Source organism: Pan troglodytes, chromosome 13 (genome assembly GCF_028858775.2).
Source record: "Pan troglodytes isolate AG18354 chromosome 13, NHGRI_mPanTro3-v2.0_pri, whole genome shotgun sequence".
NCBI classification, from domain to species: Eukaryota; Metazoa; Chordata; class Mammalia; order Primates; family Hominidae; genus Pan; species Pan troglodytes.
The window spans coordinates 123,841,534-123,854,338 of NC_072411.2; the positions used below are offsets into that span (position 1 = coordinate 123,841,534).

Consider the following 12,805-nt stretch of genomic DNA (forward strand, 5'->3'; position numbering starts at 1 on the left):
ATGTCCCTGAGTCTCCCGGTAGGAGCTGCGGTCAACTGTGCTGACAACACCGGAGCCAAAAACCTGTATATCATCTCCACGAAGGGGATCAAGGGACGGCTGAACAGACTTCCCGCTGCTGATGTGGGGGACATGGTGATGAACACAGTCAAGAAAGGCAAACCAGAGCTCAGAAAAAGGGTATCTTCAGCAGTGGTCATTTCACAACAGAAGTCATACTGGAGAAAAGGTGGCATGTTTCCTTATTTTGAAGATAATGCAGGGGTCATAGCAAACAATAAAAGTGAGATGAAAAGTTCTGCCATTACAGGACCGGTAGCAAAGAAGCGTGTAGACTTGTGATCCCAGATTGTGTCCAATGCTAGAAGCATTGCATGATTCTCCAGGATTATTTTTTTAATAAAAATAAAAATGAAAAACTTTAAGCCAATTAAAAGTATTTGTTCCCAAAACGAAACAACCCCCCCCCCAAAAAATATGGCCTTTAAATATGCATTCATAAAGGAAATGATAATCGCCTAATTACCTAGTGTTTACTATATTCCAGGGACTATTGTAAGTTGCACAGCAACCCTGTGAGATAAGCATTATTGTCAGCCCATTTTACAGATAGGGAAACAAGGCAACTTGCCCAGGTTCCTAAGTGGCAGATCCAAGAACTGAATCCAGTTAGCTTAGCTCCAGAATCCACAGATGTGTATCATAAGATATCAAGGATAGATCCTTCAAAAAGATAAACCAATCTTTGTTAACGTTTCACTAATCAACTATTTTGCTATCTAGTAGAACTACTAATACAGTATTGTAAAATTATTTATTATGACTATTACATTTAGAATAAAAAATGGAACAAGTAGGCCAGTTTGCCTGGAATGGAAGGTTCACTTAGGACATAAGAGGAAGGTGTTGATAAGGGCCCAATTGTCAAGGAATCCTGAATAAGAAAGGCTCCAGAAGGATGCCACTGAAAGTTTTTGATGTGAGGAAAACAGTATTTGAGGAAATGTAATTTAACAGTAGAGTGCAAATATAGCAGGGAAAAGAGATGAGCTATTGGGATCAGTTAAACTACATTTTTTACCCAAGTGCGTGCATGTAATAATGGTAGTAGTATGGATGAAAATAATTAACAAACAGAAACTTTCAAGGCAAAAAGCCAAATGAAACTCTGGATATTGGCTAAAGTGAGATAATTGAGGAATTAGGATTAAATCTCAGACTTTCTGCCAAAGTTTATTTCTTTCTTTCATTTTCCTTTTTTTTTTTTTCCTGAGATGCAGTCTTGCTCTGTCACCCAAGCTGGAGTGGTGTAGTGGCACGATCTCAGCTCACTGCAACCTCTGCCTCGGGTTCAAGTGATTCTCCTGTCTCAGCCTCCTGAGTAGCTGGGATTCCATGTGGGTGCCACCACATCTGGCTAATTTTTTTTTGTATTTTTCAGCAGAGAGGGGGTTTCACTATGTTGACCAGGCTGGTCTCGAACTCCTGACCTCAAGCGATCCACCTATCTCAGCCTCCCAAAGTGCTGGGATTACAGGTGTAAGCCAATGCACCCAGCCAAGATAAGGGGAAGTTTCAGTGGCAAATGGATTCAGACACGATTTCAGCATGGACATCTATGACTCTTGGGGTCAGATTATTCTTTGTTGTGGGCACTTCCCTGTGCATTGCAGGGTGCTTAGCAACACTCTTGGCCTCTACTCACTAGAAGCCAGTAGCACCCGTCCCGATGCAACAGTGTCTCCAGACATTGCCACATGTGTCCTGGGATGGGGGTGGGCTGTGGAGGGAAAGCAATAAAATCACCCTTGATTGAGAAACACTGGTTTAGGGAATTAGAGTGTGAGTTTAGTAGAGGAGTTTGAGGCAGTAGGTGGGACAAACAGGTGAGAGCATCAGGAGGCCTGGGAAGGGCAAAACTGAAATTCCAGAGATTAGAGAGAGAGAGAGAGAGAGAGACAGAGACCAGAGCTGAATAGGAAGATTTGAAGGTTTTGTATTATCTCACAAAGGAGCAATAGTGGATAAGATATCCGAAGTGGGGATTTAGAACAACACCAACAAAAAAGAACTCTGGAATAAACAAACTCAAAGGAAGAAAAACTACCCATGAAGGAAACATAGGCAGTGTCCTAAGGTGAGAAGAAGCCAAGGCTTGGCAATGTGATCAATCCCAAAGGTGAGAGCTGTGCAAAGGAGGGAAACCTTCAGTTCTCCAGGAGTGACAGAGAAGCCATTTGGACAGACACTGTTGGTTAGGGCCAGGTGCAGTGGCTCATGCCTGTAATCCCAGCACTTTGGGAAGCCAAGGCAGGTAGATCACTTGAGGTCAAGAGTTCAAGAATAGCCTGGCCAAAATGGTGAAACTCTGCTTCTACCAAAAATATGAAAATTACCTGGGCTTGGTGGTACATGCCTGTAATCCCAGCTACCTGGGGGTGTGAGGCATGAGAATCACTTGAACCAGGGAGCAGAGGTTGCAGTGAGTCAAGATTGAGCCACTGCACTCCAGCCTGGGCAACAGAGCCAGACCCCGTCTCAAAACAAAAACAAAAACAAACAAACAACAACAACAACAAAACCAAAACTGCTGGTTAGGATGATGAACAGGTCCCCAGGAAAGACAAATTACATTGAGGTCTCTGTGGGTGGTGGTAGGGTGATGGTGTTGAACTAGATTTCAAAAATGTAAAGAATGAGTGGAAGGTGAAGAAGAGACGGTGGCTGGATTATTCTTTGGGGGACGTTTGGCACCGACAATTAGAAAATGGCAAGGTCAATTAAACAGGAAGAATTTGCCTTTTTAAGATATAGAATGATACGGGGAGTTTTATGAAAAGCAGGCAGGGAGAAATCTCTGAGAAACCAGGGTCTTAAAGAAAGTTCAAAGGCCCTGCCTTTTTGTTTTTGTTTTTGTTTTTTGAGACAGGGTCTCACTCTGTCACCCAGGCTGGAGTGCAGTGGCACCATCTTGGCTCACTGCAACCTCTGCCTTCTAGGCTCAAGCGATCTTCCGGCCTCAGCCTCCCTAGTAGCTGGGACTACAGGCACATGCCACCATGCCTGGCTAATTTTTGTATTTTTTGTAGAGATGGGTTTTCACCATGCTGCCAGGCTGGTCTTGAACTCCTGAGTTCAAACAGTCTACCTGCCTCAGCCTCCCAAAGTGCTGGGATGACAGGCATGATCCACAGCGCCAGGCTAAAGGCCCTGGTTTGATCTTCAAACAAGAAGGCAAACTTTTGGGATGAACATAGTGCTGTAAGCATCTCTTCTTAGAAATCTCAAGAGCAAAACATGGAACAGAAAATAAAGATGCCAATTTACTTCTTCATGAAACAGGAAAGCCAACTTAGAAAAAAACTTTGGGCAGGGCACGGTGGCTCACGCCTGTAATCCCAGCAATTTGGGAGGCCAAGGCGGTTGGATCACGTAGGTCGGGAGTTCGAGACTAGCCTGGCCAACATGGTGAAACTCTGTCTCTACTAAAAATACAAAATTAGCTGGGTGTGGTGGTGCATGCCTGTAATCCCAGCTACTCGGGAGGCTAAGGTAGGAGAATCACTTGGACCCAGGAGGCAGAAGTTGAGGTGAACTGAGATCACGCCATTGCCCTCCAGCCTGGGCAACAAGAGCAAAACTCCGTCTCAACAAACAAAACAAAACAAAAAAACTTTGTAAGAGAAGGGGGTCATGATATGCCTTTAGTACTTTTTGATGTTTGACTCCTATAAATATGTATTACTTTTTGCAAAACAATTAATAAATTTTGTCCAAAGAAAGGCAAAATCTGGAAAATAAAATATCACGCTGTTTTGGTCTTCTCTCAAAAAGAGAATTCCAGAATTACATAGTGCACAGTTTTTAAAACGCATCACTCATGGGTGTGGGACTGTGTAACACTGGCTGTTTGCCAATTGCCTGAGTCAGTTGTTAGGATGTCGAAGCCAGAGGACTGTAATAGTCTTAAGTAAGTGCAGCTGAGGGGGAATATCTTAGACAATTTGTATGAAAAGTGTATTTTAATACACTAAAAGTCTATGGAATCATCTACTTTTAAAAGTTTGTTTGATGTATAACCTTGAGTCCCTTAGAGGAAAGACTTTTCAACAACTAAAATCTTTCGTTTTTGAATTTACTTTCCATTTTTATCAACATGTCCATCTGTCTATGCATTTAGGGTTTACTAGAATCAGAGATAATTACCAGGTACAAAAATTTCAGATCGTTAATTTATTCTACATTTTATTATAAAATTTTATTTTTAAAATTTGTGTTCTAAAATTACACATATTCACTGCAACTTTTATTCTAAAAGTTTTATATGCTACTCTCTTGATCACAGAGAGTAGCATATATCCTGCTTTTTGTTTGGTTTGTATTTGAGATGGAGTTTCGCTCTTGTTGCCCAGGCTGGAGGGCAATGGCACTATCTCAGCTCACTGCAACCTCCACCTCCCAGGTTCAAGCGGTTCTCCTGCCTCAGCCTCCTGAGTAGCTGGGATTACAGGCATGCACCGCCATGCCCGGCTAATTTTTTGTTTTTAGTAGAGATGGGGTTTCTCCATGTTGGTCAGGCTGGTCTCAAATTCCCGACCTCAGGTGGTCTGCCCACCTTGACCTCCCATAGTGCTGAAATTACAGATGTGGGCCATCATGCCTGGCTATATACTGTTTGAAAAGTTTCAGTGAATGTGTGCAATTTTAGAAAAAAGTATAAATTTAAGTATTTATACTTAAAAAGTATAAATTTAAAGTATTCTAAAATATTTTAAAATTATTTTATTCTAAAATTACACACATTCACTGAAACTTTTAGAACAGTATATATGCTACTCTCTGTAATCAAGAAAATCTCCCCTTTCATTATTGTAGTTGTTACCATAAGCAAATTTAATGCAGGTTAAATAATACATCCATGTTGGCAAACGAACTTCATATAAAATTCAGAAAATCTAAGTATTGAATACAATATGCTGAACTTGGTTTCATTTAATTGATTTTATAGGCCTTTATTTTGTGAGTCATGGAATAATACCTTGAGGATTTCAGAAATTTTAATGATAAAGCTTTATTGTGGTTTATCTAAACCTCCTTTCACATTCCCTTTTCAGTTGCTCTGTGGAAAAGTACTTATTGAAAAGGATTCACTGAAAAAGATTATTTGTGAAATGTGTACTAAAATATTTCATGAAAAGCATTTACTTTGAATGAAATATTTTACATTATTACTGACATTATAAGATCACAGATCTTTATCTTTTCAGAAAAGAGCATGTGCATTCCACATATATTCAAACATTCATATGTAGCTTTTGAGTGCCATGCATTGTGTTATGTGCTAGGAATGCTGTAAGGTCCAAAGCACTTATCACAATGTCGTAAGGACCAGAGCGACAAAGTCTCTGTCCTCTTAGAGGTAAACTTAGTGAGAGAGGGATGAAAACACAAATGAACAAATCACATAATGTAGTAAATAAGATGAGTGGTTTCTGTTACAGGAATAGGGTGTCAGACAAGGCCACTTGGATGAGGTGGTATATCATATACATCACATGCCCTGTGGTGTATCCTTGGTGTTTATATATGTAATATATACATTGCATTGCCATGTATATTTTTATCCTGAGTTCAAACAAAACTTGCCTCTTCAAAATTAGAATGTCAGTTTCTAAGTGCCCGATTAAAAAGGAACAGATATTCAAAACACAAATTAAGGCCAGGTGCAGTGGCTCATGCCTATAATCCCAGCACTTTGGGAAGCCGAGGCTGGTAGATCACGAGGTCAGGAGTTCAAGAGCAGCCTTGCCAGCATGGTGAAACCCCATCTCTACTGAAAATACAACAATTAGGCGGACATGGTGGCACACACCTGTAATCCCAGCTACTCAGGAGGCTGAGGTAGGAGAATCGCTTGACCCCAGGAGGTGGAGGTTACAGTGAGCCAAGATCACGCCACTGCACTCCTGCCTGGGTGACAGAGCGAGACTCTGTCTCAAACAACAACAACAACAAAACCCCACAAATTAATTTGTTTTAACATAATTTCTTGCCTGCATTTAATCTAGTTATTTAAATCATAGTTTAATTCTAACATGTAAACTTTGTTTATCAGAAACACACATTCAATAAATTCTTATTGTCCTTAGGTTATATTTTTTGTTTGACTTACAGTTTAAGAACCAGGTTCAGATATACTATAATTACTGTGTCTTAAATAACTCCAAATTTGTTCTTAATAATCACTAACAATCATATACTTGACTTTGTTTTTGTTCTCTTTCACCACCCACACTTTGGTCCACAATTTATATATACAAACTCATCAAAAAGAGGAAGAACCTGTTATATCCATCATGACATCTCTCTACCATTTGTATACATAGTAAATATGAAATATTTTTATTGCATCCATGTCCCAAATAAATGTTGTTTTAAATGCAATATGATATTAAAATTGTAGCAACGTATAGAACTCAAACATGAGAATATATTCAGGAACAGATATAATAACTTGACCAAAATATAGTTTAACTCTTTTTATGTGTATGATTAAGATTCATAAAATGCTAGAAAAAACAATAATAATAAGATGTAAAAAGTAATTAATATGGACAAGTTCAAAGGACATCAGTGTAGACATTAACACTATACCTAGGTAACACGGATTTTCCCTGATCATCTTGAAGTGCCAGCTTCAGGATATGGCTGGCATTTTTCTAGGGTTGTTTCTAAACACAACAATTTATTCATTCAGCAAGAGTTCCAATTATTTTACACTCAATGAAGTTACTGCTCTGGAGAAGTGTCTTTTATTTGCAGATTTTATAGATTTCTATGCGTTAGTAACCAATACCCCTAGATGCACCTGCAAATGGTTTCTTTATACTGTGGTTATAAACAAGACTGGATCATGAAATGTTGGCACAATTTTTAGGATATTAACTTGAAAAATCATTCTGAACTTGCATAGGAATTTCAGGCTCCTGATATCCTCAATTTGAGTGATAAAATCTAACTGCTTGGCCTGATCATTTTTAGTATGGTCCAGGCCAGCAATTTCCAAACCTTGGTTTTCTCACTCTGTAAGTTGTCTTCAGTTTTCTTGCATGGCCTTGAAAATATTTTTAAAAATAAGAACCAATTGACTAAACAAAAATAAACTGATCAGTCATTAAGCAACTAGTATGTGTTTAGTATTGTATTAGGGCCAAAGGGGAACCACTGCCCATGGTACCTGCATTTGGAGATTGTCATTTTGTCGAGAAGATAAGATAGAGACAAATAGTATGCAGAGGTTAAAGCAGGAGAATAGAATCCAAATTTAACTATAACACATCCTACCATCACACATTAAATGGGTGAGTGCCTGTGTATGTGTGTGTATATGTGCCATGGGGTTCTCTGAAATCAAAGGAACAACACTTGGGTATAAGTTACAGGTTGTTAATGCATAGTGATGTAAAAACATAGCTTGTATTTTTGTTCTTGCTGCTCTTAACCCAATCTGTATCCCATTTTTTTGAGATAATTACTTAAAAGGGAGGCTTCTAAGGAAAACTGAAAGGAAGTGGATGGATGGCTTGGCCCATTCTCTGCGTCTCTCAGCAGCTGCCCACATGAGAGCGTCCAAGCAACCATCGCCTTTGCCGGGCTGCATTGTTCTGACCCTCTCGGACCAGTGTAGTTGTGCTAACCCAATTTATGAGATGCAGCAACATCTGGTGGCACTGGCATCCTTGTTCAGCACCGATTGTCAATCCGTGTCACCAGATGAATGTGTACTAAGTGCCTGTTGGGGTGTGTGATAATAAAGCCTGCATTAGCAAATGTTGGGGGCAGGGTCAGGCGGGGGCATTCTTGAGCCCCCCATGCAGTGCAGCGTAGTGGGCAACAAAGGGGAGGTGGCAGGATGCACAGAAGTGCTGATGCAGAAGGCCTGACACGCCGCAGGCGGTACGTGACATGTCGTGGCTTCTGGCTGTTGTTGGGTGTGATGAATGTCACAGACATGATGGATGACTTTCAGATCTTTCCCATTATATCATATCTGTAAGAAATTCCCTCTTCCTCAAACGTCTTTTTGTTTCCCCACCCCTGAGCTGCAGATGGCATCTGCCCACGCATTCCCATTGTGTGAAGCTCACAGAGAACCTCTCCATTCTTCTGGGATCCTGCTCATGGTTGAATTGCTAGCATTCAATTAAGACTTGAAATTATGGCTTTGGGCAGTTTAACCTCTTTTAACACAGTAATGGTAGCTACTCTGGACATTTAGGAATTTCCCGAGGTGTCCCCAATATATTTCATTAAGATCTGAAAAGATAGAATCAGTAAATAAGATAAAGGCAATTGTTTTCTTTTACCTGCTTCAGAATTAAATTATTTTTACAAAGAAAAAATATTCTTTTTGTTAATAAAGCCATTTGTATACATACAAAAATTCCTAACAAAACGTGAAGTGATGTTTCAGTTGCAAAATACAGCCTGACAATATAAGAATTCCTATTAGGTGTAGAGGTTAAATATACATGAATTGACAGCCAAAGCTATAGCTTCTCCTTTATTTTCTCCCATTAGCTTAATGACATAGATTTTACATGTCTGATTTATGAAGTAAATGTTTTTTTCTTCGGAAGAGCTGCAATGATGAGTAATGTGGAAAAGAGCAGATTGGTTATACACAGCCTTTCCTGCTCCTTTCTAATGATTGTTCCAAACATTATGCTCAAAGAGAACATAAGCAGCAGTTATAGATAAGCCAGTGAATGGGCACAGGGATTTTCTTCTGAATTATAGAAAATGCAATATGCCATTCAGGTACTCCCGGTTCAACATATGCTCCATGATATTTGCAGCATGTAGGTGCTTTAAACTACTCAAATGAAACACTCCAAGCTAATGTTTAAACATTTATGGATTGAAGCAACACTAGTTATAGAGGGTAAAAGCCAGACAAATCCTTAGAAGTCTCGGATTAATTGTAAATAGTCAACCTCACACTCCAGGTTACAGAAAAATTGGGCTTAGAAGGTAGGATCAAGGCGCATACCTTGATGATTATCAATGGAATGTTGGAATTCCCAGGAAGGACTCCTTGTGTGCAGGTAAAGAATTAAAAGACTCTTGGAATTAGAAGAATGAAAAGACTCTTGGAAAACTCAGTATCAGGAGGAACACTCAGTTAACAAGAGAGATAAGAAAGCAACTAAAAATAGGGGAGTTAGTGAAAAACAGAAAGGAATTAGGAAAAGCACCTGAGGAAAAGGAGAAAAGGAGTTATGGACCCAATAAACACAGGCCTCTGGGCCATTGACTGAGAAGAGCTAATGGTTTTTGAAGGTTGACTTAGGGAAGTGACAACCCTAATCTACACTGAGGCATGACAAGGGAAAACAATAATATCCAACACTTATTAAGAGCTTACTATGTGCCAGACACTTTTCTAAGTGCTCTATATGTATCCAACAACTTTTCAAAGAACAGATACCCAATCCATTAATAGTTTAAAATAGTGTCTGTTCAAGTCTTCTATATACATGCATTCTTTCTGGGCATTCTCAACCTAGCAAGCCACATGAATCTCTGGGTCCCATGCAGCAAACCACCATGGCACATGTATACCTATGTAACAAACCTGCATGTTCAGCACATGTATCCCAGAACTTTAAGTAAAATTAAAAAAAAAAATACGGATTCCTAAGACCCTCCCACAGAAGTCTTGGGCTACAGAGCCTTTTCTTTTAATAAGCCATCCAGATAATTCTTTATGCTCAGGATATTTTGGAAAACACTGACTTAAGAAAAAATAAAAGGCTTCCAAGAATTTTTTGCTTTATAGATCATACTGCCACATTCAGAAGTAAGCAGAGAAAAAAAAAAATATATATATATATATTAGGCAGTGTACACTCAACACATATTTTGAATGACTGCATGACAACTTTGGATTATAGAATATTATTAAAGAAACATAGCCTAAAGTTCCAGAGTAGTTTGACAATAGATAAGAGAAATTTTCAAGTAAAAGTAGTGCCTAACTTGTCTTAATTAGAATTCTTAGAAGTAAATAACTTACAATTAGTACATTGCATGTTACTAAATTATTCATGACTTACTGCACAATAAATTTTGTCGAAGTGTGTGGACCAAGGATGGACTCTGTGGCCATGATACTGTCTGGTGCATTTCTTTCATTGGACTATAAACATCTGAAAGAGGATATTGCATTCTAATGGGATGCCCTATGAAACCGCACAGGCAAAACTCAACAGCCTCCTTCTCTGTCAGTTCCTAATCATGCAGCATTTTGACCTCAACTAGCAGAACTCTATGAGTCAAAAAGACTCCAAAAGAGGACATTCTTTTTTGGAAATTTCTACCATAGCAAGTGTCTTATTCAAAAAAGATATTTGAGCTTTCTGAGAAAATCGCCAGTCCGCCTTTGTGTTATAGCAGAAAATAGGCTACAAAGGTGGTTGAAATTACTTCTTCTTTTTCTTTTTTTTGTAAAAGCCATAATTTGTGAAAATCAAATAATTTCCAAAAGTAAAAATGCTGTCTCTAGTAAGGATGGCTTTCAAAAAGTCCTCACACAAAGGAAAATGTGGGAGTCTGGGCTGCAGAGCTGCCAAGCCCTTTCTGGGCACCAGACCCCAATTCATGATAGGAATGCAGAAGAGAAGCGGTGTGGAGAACTACCTCATCACAACAAAAGGTTTGGGCTTAGGTCCAGTCACTAAATTATGAGTCCAAAAATCAAGCTGAATATTTATAAAACTTTGAATTTTTTTAACACATGAATTAGAGGCATCATAAGCATCATTGCTATGAATGGATTATGAATATGTAGTAGACACCTAAGCAAAGTTGTGAAAACTCAAATTGTTTTCTGTTTTTTGTTCTTTTTAGACAGGGTCTCTCTCTGTCTCTCAGGCTGGAGTGCAGTGGCACAATCATGGCCCAGTGCAGTCTCAACCTCCCAGGCTCAAGCAATTCTCCCACCTCAGCCCCCCAAGTAGCTGCAACTACAGGCACACACCACCACGCCTGGCTCATTTTTGTATTTTTTGTAGAGATGGGGTTTCACCATGTTGCCTAGGCTGGTCTCGAACTGGGCTCAAGTAGTCCTCCTGCTTCAGCCTCACAAAGTGCTAGGATTACAGACATGAACCACTGCGCCTGACCAAGTAAACAAAAACTTCATATCTTTGTAAAAAACTGCTTCCATGAAATGAAAGAGTGAGTGGTGGGAAAATGGAAGGGATTCTCAACTTCAACACCGCTGACATTTTGGGTACAATAATTCTTTCTTGGAGGTAGCGGCTCTGTCCTCTGTGTTGCAGGATGTTGAGCAGCGTCTCTCATTTCTACTTAGTAGGTGCCAGCAGCGCTCCCTACCCAGTTGTGTCTATGAAAAATGTCTTCAGACACTGTCACAAGTCCTGTGGTGGGGCGTGGAGGGGAGGTTCACCTCGGGTTGAGAAACAGAAACCCAGTGTTAGAAGTACTTACAGGCATGCAATTCCATTTTACCAGACCTATTTTACTGGTTTGTCAAGGAAATGGTCCAAAGGTGTTACTGATCAATGTTAGTAAAACACTGTCTTTTTTTGGCTATGGAAAAGTGTCCTTTTTTTTTTCTTATACTGACATTTCTAAACTTCCAGAAAATACAAAGCAGGCTGCTCATTGTAATGTTAACATGAACAGATGGATTAGAGAAAAGAGTGTTTCCCTTAGAAACTCTAGAAGCTGAAGGAGGTGCAATCACTTCATCCGTAGTCCACGCTTATTCTTCCAATCAATATTACAAGGATATTGCCAGTGGGAGGTGGCTTCCTTCCTCTGGACAAATGTGTTTGTCTCAAAATGCTTAGGGCTAAGGAGGCACAAGCCCCAGTGTCACTCAGGGCTTGCTTACAACATCCTGGGTTTATTTATAACATTTTCTATTCTCCTTCCACCTTGTATTGTCTCTTGCAATATGTAAGATGTAGCAATAGTTTTCTTTTGCTTTCACACTGCAATGGAAATTGCTGTGGTAAGGAATCCTGTGTCCTTGAATAGTGCTTTGTTTCATGCAAGTGAAGGCTGAATTTTGCTTTCAGGTGAAGTGAGTCTAGGAAATTAGCTCATTAAACATGTAAAGATCTTGGGTCAAAATAAAAGTCAGATAAGACTCAGGACCTAAAATGATATAAAAATACCACTTTCCATAATAATACTACAATATAAGAAATAGTCTCAAAATGAATGTAAGTGCATTTGTTGGAGACATTACCCTCATAGAGATAGATTGCCCCAAATTTGTATTTTTTTTTAAAAAACCCATTTGCAATGGTGATACCTGTATTCTAAGGGTAAAAATGTATGTGTATGTTAATGTAGATATTTAAGGCTAAATACCACGAGGAAGTGCATTGTTTAGGTTCCCCAAATGTTTTTTGCTTCAAAAACAAAATTCAGAAAATTTACTTTCAGAGTTGACATCTGATCAAACTTTACCTGAGTTATAAGTTTGTCTTCCCCTAGATGGCTACGTGAAATCATAGAGTATTAATTTACTATTCCTCCTCTTTCTGCAGAAATGAGCTTGCATTTCTGATCAGCACCTGTTCTCACAAGTTGTCTCTCTGTTTCTGTTTCCTGCTCACTCTCCCTCTCCTCCTTCCTGCATCCTGCTACTGTTGAGTGGGTAGAAGAGAGTTAGGTTCATTGACTTGAATGTGATGAAAGTTCTATAAGGTCAGAGACAGAGGCACATTTTAAAAAGACTGAATTACTTAAAATTAAGTACATGCAG

General features: G+C 39.3%; 1 protein-coding gene across 1 annotated transcript; it reads left to right on the forward strand.

Moving 5' to 3' along the window:
• Positions 1–342, forward strand: LOC470659 (large ribosomal subunit protein uL14-like). Its single transcript, XM_009444433.3, has one exon. The coding sequence runs from the start codon at positions 1–3 to the stop codon at positions 340–342; it is 342 nt and encodes a 113-aa protein (XP_009442708.3).
• The last annotated feature ends 12,463 nt before the right edge of the window (positions 343–12,805 follow it).